Source organism: Dendrobates tinctorius, unplaced genomic scaffold (assembly GCF_039654945.1).
Source record: "Dendrobates tinctorius isolate UK_male_01 unplaced genomic scaffold, ASM3965494v1 ptg000074l, whole genome shotgun sequence".
Lineage (NCBI taxonomy): Eukaryota > Metazoa > Chordata > Amphibia > Anura > Dendrobatidae > Dendrobates > Dendrobates tinctorius.
The window spans coordinates 17,635,278-17,657,845 of NW_027361742.1; the positions used below are offsets into that span (position 1 = coordinate 17,635,278).

The window sequence follows — 22,568 nt, forward strand, 5'->3', positions numbered from 1 at the left end:
TTCTGGCTTTTCAGGTCAGGTTCTCCCCACAGGCTGGAGGATGTAACAGTAATCACAAGATAATGTCTTCCTACTGGGGCGGATGAAAGGGAATCCTGCACGTGTGATGGGGGGCTCCCACCAGCGCTAGAAGGGACAACTTTCAAAGTAACACTTGTTGGGATTTCGCCCCCCACCTCCAGCCCAGCCTGACCCCCATTCACCACAGAAAATAAAGGGATGTGGACAGCGGTGGGTACCGACACACTATTATGCGCCCCCACAAGAAACCGGCAGAAAGTTGACCTTTTCAGAAGTCTGAATGGAGCCGTGGAAGTGGGAGGGCAGCACAACAAAGGTGGTCAGTCACCTATTGGGCAGCACTGGAGCCCTGCTGATCTACAGGATGTAGCATAGCTGCTTCTGTGAGGGCACCAGAGCTGGTTTTGGCATGTGGCACAGCTGCAGGTAACAGACACACAATCAGATACTAGCAGCCGTCAGAACACTGATGTGTCCGCTACCACCGAGCTGGATCCAGCCTCAGAACAATGGACGGGGATTGGATCTGTGCACGCAGGAGCCTCCTCCAGTCCCGGGCACAGAAGCGTACCCCCGAAGCCCGGGACCAGTGCTAGCCCCTGGCAGGCTGCACAAAGTTTCCCAGGATTGCTCCATCCCTCCGGCTCTGCTGCATCTGTGGGAACCAAGCCGGCTCTCACTTACCCTTTGAGCAGCTCTCTCATGGCTGAGGGGGGAAGTGCGGCTCTGGCTGGATGGAGAAGTTCCGGGTTCACACGGACCAGGAGACGGCAGCTCGCACTGCAGTGATCACCGCACTACACTGGCTGAGGAGAGCACTTGGGGGTTGAAGGGCCGGCAGCTGACAGGATACAGCTGCCGCCCAAGCATTGGGGACTCCAGGGACCTGCCAACGGGTCGCATGAAAACCCACTGCGGGCCGCATGTTCCCCGCCCCTGTCATAAAGGGACAGTGGTCAGAATTGTAAAAATTGGCCCGGTCATGAATGTGCAAACCACCCATGAGGATAATGGGGGTAAAAAAAAAAAAAAAAAAGCAACATCAATTTTTTTAAGCATTTCAAAAGAGCTTCAAATTTGACCGCTGAATGAACCAGAATACACTCCACACACAAAAACTGAAAATGTGCATCAAAATGTACGTGATTTTATTTTTCAAACTGAAAAAAATCCACATCAAAAAGCTGTGTGAACATTGCCTTATGCTTAGTCCAGCCACAGACATTTTGATAATATGGAGCACGCTCTGCCACCATTACGAAGTTGAAAAGAGCAAAATATGTTAAAAAAAATGGTCACTGTGCAGAAATAACTCATGCCAGCTCAGTGTTTTATTTACAAAGGATATATACATCATAATCCAAGGACTCAACCCTTCACAATTATAATGTCAAACCCTCACATGCCTAAAATACACATGGAGCAGAGCTGCCGACACCTCAACAGGGCAGAGCAGTGCGCCTGCGCAGGAGCCACGACGGGAAGCAAAGAAGAGGACGTCGTTAGAAGATGGGAGGCGCCGGATAAGCCCCTGATGGTGGTGCCGGAAGCTGATAGTCCAAAAAATAGGTGAGATTCCCTTTAACCATTAAGATGCAATACAAGCCTTGGCCAATAGAGTCAATGTGACAGATGTAAATGAAGGGGGTATAGAAAATTACCTATCTGGACATGTCATAATGTAGCATTATGTAAAATGGAAATGATGTAGCATATGTGCCCATTTACCACATTCATTGTGCTCCAAAACGTAGATTCGATATATAGTCTGCATTTTGCCAGCACTACATTTGGATCCATACAATGCGTACTTACCAGTTACCAACATTTTACTAAATAAATAAATACAAATAAGAAGCATCCGAAGATAACGCCGTCGTCCTTGTGTCAAAGAAGTCTCTTTGCTCTAAGAGGCAGTCTCCAAAAACAGTCAGAAAATTGTCTTTGAAAATGCTCTGACAATTGTCCGTCAGGTTGGAGGTGTCACCGGCTTCACAAGTGCAAAGTCCTCATGGTAATATCACCAGGTAAGGAGAGCCCTCTCACCGAGCTCCCCACTACTTGTGCTCCTTAGTTGGTGCGTAGTAAAGTTCCATTGGTTTATTCACCTTCCAGTACTTTTCGCTGACTAGTTCCAAGGAGAATGAACCATTGAGCACCTAGAAGAAAAGAGGATAAAATCATTGATTCACAAAAATCAGAATGGCCTAAACATGAGATGAGGGAATCCGTTCAGGGCAATAAAATTCTCAAGTTTTATTTAAAAAAAAAAAAAAAAAAAAGGGGGGGGGGGGGGGGTGTATGCTGAAATCCATTCTTAATTAGAATTTTGGAATTCAATGACTGACAGATGTCTTTGCATAAATGTGCATGCAGAGAAAGCCGGCAGTCACTGATGGTCCAGTGGGTGGTCCTGAAGATACCAGAAAGAGGAGAGGATTAAATGAATAAAACACTAGTTATACTGAATCTATTCTCACAAAGCCATTTATCAAACTACTCCGCCCCCCCTGCCCTGTAATAAGGTGCCTTATGATTGGACTGCATTTTTCTGGTGACAGGTTCCTTTAATTAAAAAAAAAAAAAAAAAAAAAAATACAACTTGGCATTAATTCTATAAATTTTCTAGCAAATAAGGCGCATATACTAAAGTTCCAAAAAAAAAGCAAATTAAAGTAGAAGCAGAAGTGAGGAATCAGAGCCTATGTTTATTACTAGCTGAAGAGCCCCGCGATGCCCGGACATGTTAGCTAACTGTGGTTAGTTATAACAAATAACGGTGGCGGTTAAGGGGCCTTATTCCTCCTGCACCTCATGCTCCTTTTAACACAGCCTCCTCCTGCACCTCACACTCCTCCTTTATACACAGCATTTTTCTGCAGCACAGCTTTTATATACACAAAGTGGCAGGCAGTGTTACCGGGCAGATAGCGCTGCCCCGTCCCTTCTATGCCAGCAGAGGCCCTCTGCTGCTCTCAGGTCATTACTGTTAACCCCTATTAGGCCTGTGGGGATCGGTAGTGGGGCAGGGGTATAACTTACGCCTTCTGCACAGGTTTGTGCCTCTTCCTGCTGGCGTACATGATGTGGGTGTTCATGTCGCTGCTCTTTTCCCACACAGACTGACAGCAGGGGCTCCGCCTGTGTGTGGTGGGTTTCTTCTTTCCTCCTTCCTGCCAGGTCAGCAGCTGGTGCACAGATCCAATCCTGGGTCCGGAGAGTTTCTGGACTTTATGTCCCAATCAGCACTTTGGCGGCAGCGAGCAGCGCAGACAGAGTAAAACTACAGAAAGGGGCCGTCACTGCTGCCGGAGAGGATGGCACCGCCCCGCGTCACCTCATGCTGCTTTTTTCCCCTCTGTTCAGGGGCCTGAACTCTTGGTAGATGCGAGATCCTGGGCAGCTGAATGACCTGTGATGATGTCACGACTATGTGACCAGTCACATGCTTGGGAGGAGTCAGATGCAGGGCTGTGCTGGAGGAGAAGTGTCAGCTCATGTCACAGAGCAGGGTCTGATATCACATCACTGGGGGAAGTATAGTAACCCCGTATACATGGGATCAGAGGGACCCTGCAGCAGAGATGTGTGTGCATATGTGAGGCCAAGCTGTGTGTCACAACTGTTGTTGGGTATCCCTAGACAAGGGGCTTTTTCCCTGTGGTTATGCGGAGAGGGCGTAGCTTGATACATACACACACACTCAGCTTTATGTGTGTATAATATATATATATATATATATATATATATATATATATATATATATATATATATATATATACACACACATATACAGTATATATATATACAGTATATATATATATATATATATATATATATATACACACACACACACATATATACATACACACATACATACATACATACATACACTCTAGGATCTGGAAGGCCACAGTTTATAATAAGGCACAGTCAGTTTGCCTCCAATAGATTCAATGCACACAGGATCTCCTGACCAAACACTGATCATTCAAGCGTACCGAGCCCATGAGATATGTCCAGTACTGAGCACCGATATCCAGAAACGTCACACTGCAAGGTCCCTCATTTACAATGCACTCTCGGAATGCAGTGACACAAAAAAAATCAAACGTTTCACACAAGATATTTTTTATAGCAATTGTTCTGGCTCATCGAATAGTATTCTTTCCATCACTTGTAAAAAAAAAAAAAAAAAAAAAAAAAAAAAAAAATTAAAAATCTGGTAGAACTTTCCACTCGTCACAAAAAAAAAAAAAGTAAACAAATGTTATGATTTGTTAATTACAGCTACCGTATAGAAAACAGTCAGTAAGAGGGATGGCTTGGTATATGTAATACTCACTGTAAATTGCCCATTGGCTGTAGCTATGTATATGGTGTACTGTTTTTCACTGGCTGCGTTCAGACTCATTTGGTTGGTCTCTCCTTTACTTCGCAGTTCTTCAAGAGCCAACCTTACTGCCAAGTATTTGGATAAATGATCGACTGTGGCATTTCCAGACGTTTTTATGTACCTTATAATGTAAAAAACACAATGGTAATTATTTTTAAGCATAATGTAACAAATTAACAAATGCAGGCAGGTCTCTACAGCTAATCTGCAACCCAGAACCTGCGCTTTATCTGCACACAACCCCTTACAGCAGGAGGAGCCGACTACAAGATATCTATAATAATAAATGCCCTAACCAGCTTCCGGTTGTAACAACTTCCGTCCAGTTGTAACCGGTGACGTCACCACACACACACGCACGTTAACCCTCAACACACCACACCGCCTCAACACACACTCCTCTCACCTTTCACCTCCACTCATGTCCACTCACTCTTTCACTCCACATACGTTCCTTTCTCTCACTCCGTTTCTCATACTCACACCGTCATCGTCGCTGCCCCGACATCTTCCTCCGCCGCCGCGATCCAGGATCCAGACGTTCTCCAGGCTGCCGACATGTTCTTGCGGGACGCCATCTTGGATGTCGTGAAATCCCGCGAGATTCAAGATGGCGTCGCCGCAACAATATGTCGCTGGCGTGGACGACATCGGGATCCAAAAAGATGGCGTCGGCGAAATCTCGCGAGATTACGCCGACGCCATTTTGGATCCCGATGTCGCCCATGCCAGCGACATGTTGTTGCGGCGACGCCATCTTGAATATCGCGGGACTTCACGACATCCAAGATGGCGTCCCGCAAGAATTTCGCCGACGCCATCTTGCATTCGTGAAATTGCGTCATTTACCTCACGCCGAGTTGCTGTGCGGACGCTTGGCATTGCCTGTACCACCATAACTACTGCTGCCTTGGTCCTATGCCTGTTTACTGCCAGTGTCTAATTACAGGGCCAATTTGCCTGTACCGCCATAACTACTGCTGCCTTGCTCCTCTGCCTGATCACTGCCGGTGTCTAATTACAGGGCCAATTTGCCTGTACCGCCATAACTACTGCTGCCTTGCTCCTCTGCCGGTGTCTAATTACTGGACCAATTTGCCTATACCGCCATAACTACTGCCTTTGTCCTCTGCCGGTGTCTAATTACAGGGCCAATTTGCCTATACTGCCATAACTACTGCTGCCTTTGTCCTCTGCCAGTGTCTAATTACAGGGCCAATTTGCCTCTATCGCCATAACTACTGCTGCTTTGGTCATCTGCCTGTTTACTGCCGGTGTCTAATTACAAGGCCAATTTGCCTCTACCGCCATAACTACTGCTGCCTTGCTCCTCTGCCGGTGTCTAATTACAGGATCAATTTGCCTCTACCGCCATAACTACTGCTGCATTGCTCCTCTGCTGGTGTCTAATTACAGGGCCAATTTGCCTCTACCGCCATAACTACTGCTGCCTTGCTCCTCTGCCGGTGTCTAATTACAGGGCCAATTTGCCTCTACCGCCATAACTACTGCTGCCTTGCTCCTCTGCCGGTGTCTAATTACAGGGCCAATTTGCCTCTACCGCCATAACTACTGCTGCCTTGCTCCTCTGCCGGTGTCTAATTACAGGGCCAATTTGCCTCTACCGCCATAACTACTGCTGCCTTGCTCCTCTGCCGGTGTCTAACTACAGGGCCAATTTGCCACTACCATTTCATAACTACTGCTGGGCAATTACAGGGTCAATTAGTATCTGTTTACTCTACAATACTCCAGGACGCCTTCTTCACTGCCAGATAACTGCCAAATAGACTCCTTTACCTGTGCCAACATGAGTCATAACAAAAAGTATGCCAATGCCAGTGAAAGGAAAGCAGCTTTAGCACTACGACAAAAACAACGCCGTGCTAATGAGACTCCTGAGGAAAAACACCATCGCCTTGAGAAGATTAAGGCTTATAAACGCCGTCGCCTCACACACGAATCCCCTAATTCTAAATCCATAAGATTGGCTGAAGAAGCCTCTGCACGCCGTCACCGCCGACAACAGACGGCCTCTTCCTCATCATTATTATTAGACTCACAACAGGATGCTTCCACATCAGCATGTGGAACAATTTACTGCTACACTTCATCCCATATGCCGTTCACTGACATAACTAATCAGCAATCTGTTTCTGCCCTATCAATACCACCATTCAATACCGATGCACAGTATGCCAATGCCAGTGAAAGGAAAGCAGCTTTAGCACTACGACAAAAACAACGCCGTGCTAATGAGACTCCTGAGGAAAAACAGCATCGACTTGACAAGATTAAGGCTTATAAACGCCGTCGTCTCACACACGAATCCCCTAACTCTAAATCTATTACATTGGCTGAAGAAGCCTCTACACGCCATCACCTCCAACATCAGACGGCTTCTTCCTCATCATCTATAATAATAAATGCCCAAACCAGCTTCCGGTTGTAACAACTTCCGTCCAGTTGTAACCGGTGACGTCACCACACACACACGCACGTTAACCCTCAACACACCACACCGCCTCAACACACACTCCTCTCACCTTTCACCTCCACTCACGTCCACTCACTCTTTCACTCCACATACGTTCCTTTCTCTCACTCCGTTTCTCATACTCACACCGTCATCGTCGCTGCCCCGACATCTTCCTCCGCCGCCGCGATCCTGGATCCAGACGTTCTCCAGGCCGCCGACATGTTCTTGCGGCGACGCCATCTTGGATTTCGTGAAATCCCGCGAGATTCAAGATGGCGTCGCCGCAAGAACATGTCGCTGGCGTGGACGACTCGGGATCCAAAAAGATGGCGTCGGCGAAATCTCGCGGGATTACGCCGACGCCATTTTGGATCCCGATGTCGTCCACGCCGGCGACATGTTCTTGCGGCGACGCCATTTTGGATTGGCGAAATCCCGCGATAGTCAAGATGGCGTCGCCGCAAGAACATGTCGCCGGCGAGGACGACGTCGGGATCCAAAATGGCGTCGGCGAAAACTCGCGAGATTTCGCCGACGCCATTTTGGATCCCGACGTCGTCCACACCGGCGACATGTTCTTCCGGCGACGCTATCTTGACTATCGCGGGATTTCACGATACTCAAGATGGCGTCGCCGCAAGAACATGTCGCCGGCGTGGACAACGTCTGGATCCAGGATGGCGCCGGCGGAAGATGATGTTGGGGATCGTGGAGCAGCGGCGATGACGGCGTGAGTATGAGAGACGGAGTGAGAGAAGGGGTCGTATGTGGAGTGAAAGAGTGAGTGGAGATGGTGAAAGGTGAGAGGAGTGTGTGTTGAGGAGTGTGTGTGTTGAGGGTTAACATGGCAAGAGGTGTGATGCTATCGCATCCTCCCGATGCGATAGCATCGGGCCATAATCTAGTGTCTCATAAGCATGAAGTGACCACAGAATCAGTCATATTAAATCTGTTCCCACAAAACCCTGTGAACCCCTTTGCCTCTGCAGCAAAATTTTCATTTATTACATTTGCATTTTTTCATCCCCTTCTCCTAAGAGCCATAACTGTTTTTTATTTTTCTGTCCCTCATACACATCAGATTTTTCTTTGCAGGAGGAGTTTAGTTTTGAACGGCATAAATCAGTTTACAATATATTGTCCTGAAAAACAGGAAAATAATTCCAAGTTGGGTGAAATGGTGAATAAAATGTAATTCCGTCATAGTTTTTTGGGTCTTTTTTTTACGTGGCTTATTGTGACAGAGGATTCTTCAGGTCATTACAATTACTGTGATCCCAAACAAGCATTTTTTTTATGTGGAGGAAATAATGTCAGAAGTTTATAAAAAGAAAAACCCTCGGTTTGTGTCACTCTTTTCTGAGATCCATTATGTTTTTCCATTAGATTGAGCTGTTTGAGGTCTAGAATTTTGGAGTGTTATTAATATCGATATAGACAACATTTGGATCAGTTTTCACAGCTTTTTTTTTTTTTTTTTTTTTTAGGGAGGTGTGATTAACAAAACTCACAGTTCTTGCCTTCAGATTATTTCTCTCTTTACGGTGTGAACCATTTGCGTTACTTTTATATTTTGCTAGACCAGACTTTTACAGACGCAGTGATACCAAATATGTTTACTTTATCTCTATCATTTTAAAATTTGGGGAGATTTGAAATTTATATTTATTTTTTTAAAAAATGTTTCCTTACAATTTTACTTATTTTTAGTCCCCTTTAGGCTCTCGCTTCCTATGGTGACCCACCGGTGTCCTGTGACTGAATTGGAAATCACTCCATTTACATGCTGATATTAGGTTACTATGTTAGACTGTGGAATGCCACAAGAGGTAGTAATGGCAGACACTAGAAAAGCTTTGAAAAAAGGGCTGGATTATTTCCTCAATACACATAACATCGCGGATAATGGTTAATTAGTGACAAAATGTACAATTTGTGGAGGAAGGTTGAACTTGATGGACCCAATTCTTTTTTCAACTTATGCAACTATATAGAGATGGACAGTGGCACTTAAACGGTTAAGAGAAATTCATAGTACATGACAATGCAAGGTATACAACCTCTAGTAGATTCACAGAAAAGTTATATAAAACCCTTAAAAATAATTTTTATGCTTTAAAAGTACAAATACCCTTTCTTAACCCCTTCATGACCCAGCCTATTTTGACCTTAATGACCTGGCCATTTTTGGCAATATTGACCAGTGTCCCTTTATGAGGTAATAACTCAGGAACGCTTCAACGGATCCTAGCGATTCTGAGATTGTTTTTTCGTGACATATTTGGCTTCATGTTAGTGGTAAACTTAGGTCAATAATGTTTTCATTTATTTGTGAAAAAAACGGAAATTTGGCGAAAATTTTGAAAATTTCGCAATTTTCACATTTTTAATTTTTATTCCGTTAAACCAGAGAGTTATGTGACACAAAATAGTTAATAAATAACATTTCCCACATGTCTACTTTACATCAGCACAATTTTGGAAACAAAATTTTTTTTTGTTGGGAAGTTATAAGGGTTAAAAGTTGACCAGCGATTTCTCATTTTTACAACAAAATTTACAAAACCATTTTTTTAGGGACCACCTCACATTTGAAGTCACTTTGAGGGGTCTATATGGCAGAAAATACCCCAAAGTGACACCATTCTAAAAACTGCACCCCTCAAGCTACTCAAAACTACATTCAAGAAGATTATTAACCCTTCAGGTGCTTCACAGCTACTAAAGCAATGTGGAAGGAAAAAATGAACATTTTAATTTTTCCAATAAAAAATTTCTTTTAGCATCAATTTTTTCATTTTCACATGGGCAACAGGATAAAATGGATCCTAAAATTTGTTGGGCAATTTCTCCTGAGTACACCGATACCTCATATGTGGTCATAAACCACTGTTTGGGCGCACTGCAGGGCTCAGAAGGGAAGGAGCGTCATTTGACTTTTTGAATGGAAAATATGCTGGAATATTTAGCGGTTGCCATGTCGCGTTTGGAGAGTCCCTGTGCGCCTAAACATTGGAGCTCTCCCACAAGTGACCCCATTTTGGAAACTAGACTCTCCAAGGAACTTATTTAGATGCATAGTGAGCACTTTGAACCGCCAGGTGCTTCACAAATTGATCCATAAAAAAAAAAAGGACTTTTTTTTCACAAAAATTTTCTTTTAGCCTCAGTTTTTTCATTTTCACATGGGCAGTGGGATAAAATGGATCCTAAAATTTGTTGGGCAATTTCTCCTGAGTGCACAGATACCTCATATGTGGTCATAAACCACTGTTTGGGCACACGGCAGGGTCCCGAAGGGAAGGAGCACCATTTGACTTTTTGAATGGAAAATTAGCTCCAATCGTTAGTGGACACCATGTCGTGTTTGGAGAGCCCCTGTGTGCCTAAACATTAGAGCTCCCCCACAAGTGACCCCATTTTGGAAACTAGACCACCCAAGGAACTTTTCTAGATGTGTGGTGAGGACTTTGAACCCACAAGTGCTTCACAGAAGTTTATGACGCAGAAAAGTGAAAATAAAAAAATAATTTTTTTTCCTCAAAAATGATTTTTTAGCCCGCTATTTTTTATTTTCACAAGGCTAACAGGAGAAATTGGACCACAAAAGTTGTTGTGTAATTTGTCCTGAGTACACCGATACCACATATGTCAGGGGAAACCACTGTTTGGGTGCATGGGAGAGCTCAGAAGGGAAGGAGCGCAATTTTGGAATGCAGACTGATGGGATGTTCTGCGGGCATCATGTTGCGTTTGCAGAGCCCCTGATGTGCCTAAACAGTAGAAACCCCCCACAAGTGACCCCATTTTGGAAACTAGACCCCCCAAGGAGCTTATCTAGATGTGTAGTGAGCACTTTGAACCCCCAAGTGCTTCACAGAAGTTTATAAACGCAGAGCCATGAAAATAAAAAATCATTTTTTTTCCTCAAAAATGATTTTTTAGCCCGCTATTTTTTATTTTCACAAGGGTAACAGGATAAATTGGACCCCTAAAGTTGCTGTTCAGTTTGTCCTGAGTACGGTGGCACCCCATATGTGGGAGGGAACCACTGTTTGGGCGCACGGCAGGGCTCAGAAGGGAAGGAGCGCCATTTGACTTTTTGAATGGAAAATTAGCTCCAATCGTTAGCGGACACCATGTCGTGTTTGGAGAGGCCCTGTCTGCCTACACTTTGGAGCTCCCCCACAAATCACCCCATTTTGGAAACTAGACCCCCTAAGGAAGTTATCTAGATGCATAGTGAGCACTTTGAACCCCCAGGTGCTTTACAGAAGTGTATAACGCAGAGCTGTGAAAATAAAAATATTTTTTTTCCTCAAAAAATGATTTTTTTAGCCCGCTATTTTTTATTTTCACAATAGTAACAGGAGAAATTGGACCCCAAAAGTTGTTGTCCAGTTTGTCCTGAGTACGCTGGTACCCAATATGTGGGGAGGGACCACTGTTTGGGCACGCGTCGGGGCTCAGAAGGGAAGTAGTGATGTTTTGAAATACCGACTTGATGGAATCGTCTGCGGGCGTCATGTTACGTTTGCAGAGCCCCTGATGTGCCTAAACAGTGAAAACCCCCCACAAGTGATCCCATTTTGGAAACTAGACCCCCAAGGAACTTATCTAGATGTGTGGTGAGCACTTTGAACCCCCAAGTGCTTCACAGAAGTTTATAACGCAGAACCGTGAAAATAAGAAATCTATTTTTTTCCTCAAAAAATGATATTTTAGCCCGCAAATTTTTATTTTCACAAGGTTAACAGGATAAATTCGACCCCAAAAGTTGTTGTACAGTTTGTCCTGAGTACGCTGGTACCCCATATGTGGGGGGGGACCACTGTTTGGGCACACATCGGGGCTCGGAAGGGAAGTAGTGACGTTTTGAAATACCGACTTGATGGAATGGTCTGCGGGCGTCATGTTACGTTTGCAGAGCCCCTGATGTGCCTAAACAGTGGAAACCCCCTACAAATGACCCCATTTTGGAAACTAGACCACCCAAGGAACTTATCTAGATATGTGGTGAGCATTTTGAACCCCCAAGTGCTTCACCGAAGTTTATAACTCAGAGCCGTGAAAAAAAAAAATCATTTTTTTTCACAAAAATCATTTTTTTAGCCCCCAATTTTTTATTTTCCCAAGGGTAACAGGAGAAATTAGACTCCCAAAGTTGTTGTGCAATTTTTCCTGAGTACGCTGATACCCCATATGTGGGGGTAAACCACTGTTTGGGCACACGTCGGGGCTCGGAATGGAGAGAGTGCTGTTTGACATTTTGAACGCAAAATTGGCTGGAATAAATCGTGGCGCCATGTCGCGCTTGGAGACCCTGTGATGTGCCTAAACAGTGGAAACCCCTCAATTCTAACTCCAACCCTAACTCCAACACACCCCTAACCAAAATCCCACCCTAATAATAACCCTAACCACAGCCCTAACGCCAACACACCCCTAACCCTAATCCCAACTCTAACCCTAACTACAAGCCTAACCCTAATCCCAACCCACCCCTAACCCTAATTCCAGCCCTAACCCTAATTCCAGCCCTAACCCTAATTCCAGCCCTAACCCTAATTCCAGCCCTAACCCTAATTCCAACCCTAACCCTAATTCCAACCCTAACCCTAATTTTAACCCTAATTTTAACCCTAATTCCAACCCTAACCCTAATTCTAGCCCTAACCCTATTTCTAATCCTAACCCTATCTGTAACCCTTATTCCAACCCTAACCCTAATTCCAACCCTAACCCTAGTTCGAACCCTAAATGGAAAAAAAAATATTTTTTTTATTTTATTATTTGCACCTGGCTATGGGGGGTGATAAAAGGGGGGTGTATTTACTTTTTTTTTCATTTTGATCACTGTGAGAGTGTATCACAGTGATCAAAATGAAAAATGAACGGGCAACCGGCAAATTCATGGGCGCCGCCATCTTGGACAATGGCAGGCGCACTGCGCATGCTCCCGCCATTTTGCAAGATGGCGGCGCCCATGATCCGGACGCCGGGAGCCACGGCGGGACACCGGGAGCACGATCGGAGGTCCTGGGGGCATCGGAAGGTGGGAGGGAGTGATAGACAGGGGAGGGGGAGCAGATGATGACGGCGGCGAACGATTGCCGCCGTCCATCGGTGGCGGGGGCCGATCGGCCCCGCCAGTCGGTGTGTGGGGGGGTCGGGGGTCAGTGTCCAGCCATGTCCGATGCTATTGCAGCATCGGCCATGGCTGGATTGTAATATTTCACCAAATTTCATTGGTGAAATATTACAAATCGCTCCGATTGGCTGTTTCACTTTTAACAGCCAATCAGAGCGATCGTAGGCACGTGGGGGCTAAGCCACGCCCCCAGGGATTAACTGTAGAGTGTCCTTTGTGTGCGGGTCGGGTGACCTTTCAGTGACCCCGGTCACCCGACCCGCAGGGGGGCTATTTATAGCATGACGCCTACGTAGGCGTCATAGGTCGTTTGGGCACGACTTTTCATGACGCCTACGTAGGCGTCATGGGTCGTGAAGGGGTTAAAATACAACAAAGACCCACTATATGTTAACCAAACCCTGATGAGACGGTATACACCCATGGTGCTACAAGAGGTCCTATAAATGTATAGGAGATGGTAGAATGGGAAGGGCGTGAGCTCATAGTGTAAAGAGCCTTAGTTGTATCTTAGGAAGAAAGCCCTACCTAGTCACGGAGGTTGGCATCCTATAGTGCGCAAATGGCACCCCCACTCACCATCATCTTGCCCTAACAGACCCTACTAAACCCAATGAATATAATCCATTAAGGACCTTCGTAAAGAGCACCACAGTGATGACATACATGATCATACGTGCCAAGTGCTTATATGCTCCACCTGTGCTGTGCTATAACCACCTAATATAGATACCGCAGCATGTACACTGGCAGGGGAAGAAACATGACTGCGGCTGGGAACTGACAACAGGAACACTAATCAAGATAACATACATTAAAAATACAGTTTATATGAAAAATTACAATATGCTAAACTATGGGACTAATATTAACAGTATAATCTTGGACCAATTACATCACTTCATCATATTTGTGCAGTAAGGCTGTTTTCACATTTGCGTTAAAACAACGCTGCGCCCTGCGTCGTTAAGCCCCGCCCCGAGCCGGCTCCCTGCCCGCCCCATCCGGGATCACCGCCTACTTTCGCATTTGCACGCATGCGATCGGCGCACCCTATCTTTAGCATAGGGTGCGCAGATCATGCGCTGCCAGTGTGAAAGTAGCGTGCTGCGCACTTTTGACGGTGCGCCGTGCGCGCCGAAATGCAACATGTTGCATTTCGGCGCGCACGGCGCACCGTCAAAAGTGCGCAGCACGCTACTTTCACACTGGCAGCGCATGATCTGCGCACCCTATGCTAAAGATAGGGTGCGCCGATCGCATGCGTGCAAATGCGAAAGTAGGCGGTGATCCCGGATGGGGAGGGCAGGGAGCCGGCTCGGGGCGGGGCTTAACGACGCAGGGCGCAGCGTTGTTTTAACGCAAATGTGAAACCAGCCTAAGAGGGTAAAATAACAATAATAATAATGCCTCCAATGGGCTGAAATGTATAGTAGGATCCCATGCTGTGGCGGCCACATGCAGGTGTGAATGAGCAAACGAGTTGGCAATACCAACACATGTGGGCACAGCATTTGGTCTTCACAATGCTCACATTACTACGTTATTATAGTTATTACCGAGTCTGGGCATTATCATCTTTCTCCATTAGTGTAGGGTGGGGTCTGAACACCAACTCTATCTCACTGGACCCATCCAGCGCAGGGTCCATAGTGACAGCTTCAGTGTTGGTGTCCAGCTCTAACCCCGAATCATCGGATGTTTTGGTCCTCTTGTTGCTCGGCCCCGCTTCCTGATTGCTATGTACAGAAGCATTACTGCAGTGGGAGCTGTCTGCGTTGTCTTCTGCCCCACTCCCATTCTCCACCTGCTGCTTTTTACCTCTTTGTAACCTGCAATGAAATGAAATGACTCAGTAATGTGCTACACAAAACAAATCCCACACAAGTGCTTGTGACTATGCATCCAGTTTTCTGGATGTGTTTCCACAGCCCTTTTCTCCCAATGTAATGGTTACCTAGGGCAGCGGCATCTCTAGAACAGCATTTGTTATGTAGGGTATACAGTAAATTTTACTCATGCGTACTTTAGGTTGAGCCGTCATAAACAGCCTTACACGTATGCATACCCCACCTCTGAGATGACCGATTGCTCCTGAGCCGTTGTATGCCTCTGCGTTCTTTGGCATAGCAGGAACAGGTACCAAAGAGAGGACAAGCCTGGTGCAGCCATAGTGTAGGACCAAAACATAATTCCTACAATGTAAGTATTCCCCAGTAGCCGCTTGTGAATATGTAACATGTTAAACCGTGATATACTGAAGAATGCTCTCATGGTGCTTAGCATACAAGGTTTTAGCATCTTGGCCATATTTTGCACAGACATTTGTTCAAATACTCTTAGATATATTTCTCAAGTGCCACATTACACAAATGTTTTCTTCACCTAAATAAATGTTTTGATGCTAAAAAAAAAGAGAAAATTCTAAATTGGCTTACCATAATGTTCTTCTCCTGCGGTTGGATTATTTTCCAGAAGAAGAAACTGGTAAGCAGCTTAGAATGTTCTCCTTTCCCTGTACACAGCACAAAACAGAAGATACCTCTAATAATTACCTGTGCATTCAACTCATAAGGGGATAGATTTTATATCAATGGGTAAATGTCTCTGAAAAACATTTATTCTGCCGAGGACACAGGTCCACAGCTGTATTCTGGGTCATTGTTGTACAGATCCTAATATGGCACCATTGGCAAGCTTTAGATCTGACCTGTACCTCAATTGCCCTGTAAGAAGCTCCATGCCAACCCATGTTCCACATATTTCTCTATAGAAGCTTTGCTTCTGGGGTAAATATGGGTCCTCACTAAGATCCATTATGGAGGCACTTGGAGTGCACACAAGACTACACCACAGACCCATAAGTGCTCAATGTGCTACCATACAAGGGCCATTATACATGCAATGCTGCTTTCATTGACCGACCCTTGTTTATATGATCATCAGAATACCCAAAAATCACTTAGTGTTGTATAACTAGAGATGTAAGAATATATAACTGTTCTAAATACAAAAGACGATAGCAAGCAATTGTATATACTTATTGTACATTATCAGCTATTGCCTGTGCAGTCATCACACAATACATCTCCAGTAATAACGCAATGTGCAGTGATAACCGACTACCATATTTTTTTTTTTGAGCAGCACAAAAATAAGTTTAGAAAAAACAAATGAACCCCTCACCCTTATATTTCCTCCGCTTCACCCACTCCTGTGGATCTGGTGATCTTATGGGTGCACAGAAACAAGCTTTCTTTTCTGGCACATGTCAGCAGTTTTGAACAGCTGACATGTGCCCCTGACAGCCGCTGATCGAATCGCAATCCACCCGCGGCTGTTAACTAGTTAAAATCGCGTCCCTAATCCCGCCCATCAGCAGACGTCACCCAGCAGTCGGACACATAGTAAGTGAGCATTTCTGCTACACACAGGCGATCTGATCATTGCCTTTGTGTTGCAGAGGCGATCAAAAGATCACAGGTTCTAGTCTCCCATGGAGACTATTGAAGCAAGTTAAAAGTACTGTAAAAAAAAAAAAAATGTTTTAACAATATTAAAAAAAATAAAAGTTCAAATCCCCCCCTTCACCCCAACCAAAATAAAACAATTTAAAAAAACTAAGAGAAACACATATTTTGTATCACTGAGTACAGAATCGCCTGATCTATCAAGATACAAAAAGAATGAAACTGATCGGTAAACGACGTAGCGGAAAAAAAAAAAGTCAAAACGCAAGAATTACAGAATTATGTTTTTTGGTCACCACAACACTGCATTAAAATGCAATAACAAGCGTCAAAACATCCACACCAAAACGTTATCATTAAAAAGGTCAGCTCGGCACATAAAAAATTAGCCCTCACTCAGCCCCAGATCCCGAAAAATGAAGACGCTACAGGTCTCGGAAAATGACACAATTTTTCTTTTTTTTTGTTGCTAAACTTTGGAATTTTTTTTTCAATATTTCAATAAAAAACAACCAATACATGTCATATAAACCTTATTAAGATGATCCTGCTCCCTAAGCTTAGTTATTCCCTCCAACACAGTGCGGTGTTGATTCCTAAGACCTTTTTCGCAAGTTTGAATTCTGTAGTTACGTCCTTTATATGGGGGAAAACCAGAACCAAGCTTAGCCCCTTTCTGCCATGAGACGTACTATCCCGTCCATGTGCCCTGGGACTTAATTCCCAGGGACGGGGTAGTACGTCATAGCGATCAGCAGCGCCCACGTGGTGAGCGCCGCTGATCGCGGCCGGGTGTCAGCTGATTATCACAGCTGACACCCGGCACAATGTGTCAGGGGTGGTCACGGACCGCCCCCGACACGTTAACCCCTTGTACACCGCGATCAAACACGATCGCGGTGTACCAGGGGTTAAAGGGAAGCATCGGCAGGGAGGGGGCTCCCTCGTGCTTCCCTGAGCCCCCCACGGCAGCGCAATGTGCAGCGCTGCTGCGAGGGGCTCCTTCCCTGCAAGCCCCCGAATTAAAGATGGCGACGGGGACCTTCGGAGGCCTGCAGGGAGCCAGGTTCCTCAGTGCCTGCAAAGCGCAGGCATGAGGAAGCCTGCTGCACTGCCTGTGACAGATCACTGATCTGTCACAGTGATCTGTGATGTGACAGATCAGCGATCTGTAACAGGACAGTGATGTCCCACCTGGGACAATGTAATAAAGTTAAAAAAAAAAAAGATGTTAACAGTTTAAAAAAAAAAAAAAAAAAAAAAAAAAAAAAAAAATCGCCAAATAAATTAGAAAAAAAAAAAAAATATTCCCCCAATATATTCATTTTTTGGAAATAAAAAAAAAACAATAAAAGTACACATATTTGGTATCGCCGCGTCCGTAACGACCTGCCCTATAAAACTGTCCCATTAGTTAACCCCTTTAGCGAACCCCTTAAAAAATAAAAAACGAAGCAAAAAATAATGATTTATTATCATACCGCTTAACAAAAAGTGCAATAACGCGCGATCAAAAAGACGCATATAAATATCCATGGTACCACTGAAAACGTCATCTTGTCCCGCAAAAAACGAGCCGCCATACAGCATCATCAGCGAAAAAATAAAAAAGTTATAGCTCGCAGAATAAAGCGGTGCAAAAATAAATATTTTTTATATAAAATAGTTTTCATTGCATAAAACCGACAAAACATAAAAAAAACGACAAAAATGAGGTATCGCTGTAACCGTACTGACCCGAAGAATAAAGCCGCTTTATCAATTTTATCGCACCTCCCCAAAAAGAAATTCATGAAACGCTGGTTTTTGTTCATTCTGCGTCCCAAAAATCGGAATAAAAAGCTATCAAAAATTGTCACGTGCCCGAAAATGGAACCAATAAAAACGTCAACTCGTCCCGCAAAAAATAAGACCTCACATGACTCGGTGGGTCAAAATATGGAAAAATTATAGCTCTCAAAATGTGGTGATGCAAAAACCATTTTTACAATAAAAAGCGTCTTTTAGCGTGCGACAGCTGCCAAACATAAAAACCGCCATAAATAGTAAATCAAACCCCCCGTTATCACCCCCTTAGGGAAAAATAATAAAATTAAAAGAAAATGTATTTATTTCCATTTTCCCATTAGGGCTAGGGTTAGGGCCAGGGCTAGGGTTAGGGCTGAGATTAGGGTGAGGGGTGTGTTGGGGTTAGGGTTGGAGTTAGAATTGGGGGTTTCCACTGTTTGGGCACATCAGGTGCTCTCCAAATGCAACATGGCGTCTGATCTCAATTCCAGCCAATTCTGAGTTGAAAAAGTCAAATGGTGCTCCTTCCCTTCCAAGCTCTGCCATGCGCCCAAACAGTGTTTTACCCCCACATATGGGGTATCAGCCTACTCAGGACAAATTGCAAAACAACTTTTGGGGTCCAATTTCTCCTGTTACCCTTAGGAAAATAAAAAATTGGGAGCAAAAATATCATTTTTGTGGAAAAAAATGATCTTTTTATTTTCACGCCCGGGCGTTATAAACTTCTGTGAAGCACTTGGGGGTTCAAAGTGCTCACCACACATCTAGATAAGTTCCGTGGGGGGTCTAGTTTCCAAAACGGGGTCACTTGTGGGGAGTTTCAATAGTTTAGGTACATCAGGGGCTCTCCAAACGCACATGACACCCGCAGACCATTCCATCAAAGTCTGCATTCCAAGACGTCACTACTTCCCTTTCGAGCCCCGACGTGTGCCCATACAGTAGTTTTCTCCCACATATGGGGTGTCAGCGTACTCAGGACAAATTGGACAACAACTTTTGGGGTCCAATTTCTCCAGTTGCCCTTGGGGACTAAAAGATCATGTTTGTGGAAAAAATACGATTTTTTTATTTTCACGCCAGATTGTTATAAACTGTGACGCACTGGAGGGGTCAAAGTGCTCATCACACATCTAGATAAGTTCCTTGGGGGGGGGTTTAGTTTCCAAAATGGTGTCATTTGTGGGGGGTTTCCACTGTTTTGGTACATCAGGGGCTCTCCAAACGCGACATGGCGTCTGATCTCAATTCCAGCCAAAAATGTCAAATGGCGCTGCTTCCCTTCCGAGCTCTGCCATGCGCCCAAATAGTGGTCTACTCCCACATATGGGGCATCAGCGTACTCAGAACAAATTGCACAATAACTTTTAGGGTCCTGTTACCCTTGGAAAAATAAGAATTGAGGGTGAAAAGATCATTTTTGTGGAAAAAATATGATCTTTTAATTGTACGGCTGTGTTATAAACTTCTGTGAAGCCCTTGGGGGTTCAAAGTTCTCACCACATATCTAGATAAGTTCCTTGGGGGGTCTAGTTTCCAAAATGGGGTCACTTGTGGGGGAGTTTCCACTGTTTAGGTACATCAGGGGCTCTCCAAACGTGACATGGCGTCCGATCAGAATTCCAGCCAATTTTGCATTGAAAAAGTCAAACGGCGCTCCTTCCCTTCTGAGCTCTGCCATGCGCCGAAACAGTGGTTCCCCCCACATATCAGGTATCAGCGTACTCAGGACAAATTGCACAATAAATTTTGCAGTCCAATTTCTCCTGTTACCCTTGGTAAAATAAAAAAAATTGAACCTGAAGTATTTTTTTTGTGAAACAAAGTTAAATGTTCATTTTTTTTTTTTAAATATTCAAAAAATTCCTGTGACGCACCTAAAGGGTTAATAAACTGGTGTCACTTTTGGGTATTTTCTATCATATAGACCCCTCAAAGTGGCTTCAAATGTGATGTGGTCCATAAAAATAAAATGGCGTTGCAAAAATGAGAAATCGCTGGTCAATTTTTAACCCTTATAACTTCCTAACAAAAAAAAAATTTGGTTCCAAAATTGTGATGATGTAAATTAAACATGTGGGAAATGTTACTTATCAAGTTTTTTGTGTGCCGTATCTGTGTGATTTAAGGGCATAAACATTCAAAGTTGGAAAATTGCGAAATTTTCAAAATTTTCGCCAAATTTCCGTTTTTTTCACAAATAAACGCAAGTTATTTGAATGAAATTTTTCCACTAACATGAAGTACAATATGTCACGAGAAAACAATGTCAGAATCACCAGGATCCATGGAAGCGTTTCAGAGTTATTACCTCATAAATGGACAGTGGTCAGAATTGTAAAAAATGGCCCGGTCATTAACGTGCAAACCACCCTTGGGGCTTAAGGGGTTAAATTATCTACTCTGCAGAGACCTAAACAGATGGGCCGGGCGACACTGCTGGATTTTTATTTATATTACCTTGCTGGGCAGATCAAGGCCTTGAGTAAATGGATGCTTGATAGCCAATTGCCCAACTCTGAAAGTCACCTGGCCCATACTGCGAGAATTGACTGCCCGCTGGGCTTTTTGGAAATGAATAAGCCTGGCATCCCCCGATTATTACCTTTACTCCGTTTAGCAAGGTCAGTTTGGAGACAAGTTAAAAAGGTGGCATATTTTGGGGATATTGTAGCTGAAATGCCATTATGGAACTTATTTCCCGATGCTTTTGAACCACCCGTCCACGGAGTTCTGGATTGTACATGGGGTCTCCTCGGTCAGAGATTTATATGTAAATGGTGTCCTAATGTCCTCTGAACAAATTCAATCTAAAAACAATATCCCAAGGTCCCCGATTTATATGTAAATGGTGTCCTAATGTCCTCTGAACAAATTCAATCTAAAAACAATATCCCAAGGTCCCAATTTTTTCGCTACCTTCAGCTTAGATCAGCTTTTCAGTCACATTTACGTTCTGTGGGCGGGATCCAGGCTCTCTCATCTTTCCCTTTAACCCCTTAATGTCCACTGACGTGCACAGTCCATCATGGCAGGAGGTAACTTCCCGCACCATGACGGACTGTGCACGTCATGGCTTTGAACTGCCACTGCGTGTAAGTGTAGGGAGGTGACCTGACGGATGGACGGACTTGTCAGTTATGATAGAAGGGAAACAGCTGAACAGTATAGATGAAGTGCAGTACCCTGGATGACCACTAGATGGCAGGGAGGAGTGCGAGTTCAGGATTTGACAGCAGCTTAGGGCTTTAGAAACTGTTGGTCATGGGGGGCGGAGTTACAGGGAACCGGGAAAGTTATAAATTTGACAGGAGGGTTCCAGAAAGTTCCAGTCCTCGGGAGGAGCTCAAGAGACAAGAAGTCTGTGACAAATTGTGTGTTGTGAGGAGAGCTAAACCAGGGGACTGAGGAGGAAAGAAGTCAGGGGGGTGGTCCTGACACAAAGTACCGCAGTACAGACGAGGTCCCGGGGGAAAGCAGACCGAATTTGACGACGACAGCTGACCAGTAAAATTGCTGTTGGTGTTCAGTCTTAAGGCGGCCACAGTGACCAAACTGGCAGGAACGTCACTAAGCTGAAAGAGGGACGGTGTGTGTATCCACTTCTCAAGTGAAAGTACGGTGTGTGTATACCGGGGCCTGGAAACGGAGGGCCGTGAAAGAATTGCGGTGTATTGCTGGGGCCGTCAGACAGACGGCTGGAAATAAACTTGGACCTGTTGTACCCGAAATCTGCCTCCATCTGGTGTCTGTGACGTCTTTGCGCGGTAAGAGAGGGACCACCCCCCAGTCCGACCCTCGACCCCACATAAACACGCACTGACAGTTCAGTGCCGACAGCTGTCTATGACAGCTGAGAGGCACAGAAAGGGGTGCAGGGACCCTTGCAGTCGGTCCCTGCACCCCAAGGGCTGTGACTGGTCAGTCAATCTGACTGACCAAACACAGCAACGATCGAGCAGGAGAGGCTCAAATGTCAGCATCTCCTGCCCGATGATCAGTGCAGGAGCTCAGTGCTGCAGTGGCTAAGCTTCTGCACTGACAGCTGGGAGTGGCGCCCCCACCGCCCCCGCTGTTATCCCCCTCACTGCTGCGATCGAGCGCGATCTCAGCGTTCAGAGGGGGAGGCAGAGGGTAGGGGGTTCCCTCTGCCTCAGATCTGCGTCTGCGTCCCCTGTGCCATGACAACCTCCGGGTCATTTACACACGGAAAGCTGCAGAGACCATGCTCACAGCATGGTGTCAGCAGCTTTCAACATA

The 22,568-nt window shown here is 44.9% G+C and overlaps 1 protein-coding gene across 1 annotated transcript in view; it reads right to left on the reverse strand.

Annotated features, from left to right (window-relative positions):
- Nucleotides 1-1,334: 1,334 nt before the first annotated feature.
- RNF2 (ring finger protein 2) overlaps nucleotides 1,335-22,568 on the reverse strand; it is a 55,039-nt gene continuing 33,805 nt past the window's right edge. Inside the window, exons 5-7 of the mRNA XM_073582901.1 lie at nucleotides 14,607-14,879; nucleotides 4,367-4,538; nucleotides 1,335-2,180 (exon numbers count right to left, since the gene is read on the reverse strand). Of these exons, the coding sequence (XP_073439002.1) occupies nucleotides 2,079-2,180; nucleotides 4,367-4,538; nucleotides 14,607-14,879 (547 nt within the window). The 3' untranslated portion in view covers nucleotides 1,335-2,078. The remainder of the gene's footprint in view (nucleotides 2,181-4,366; nucleotides 4,539-14,606; nucleotides 14,880-22,568) is intronic.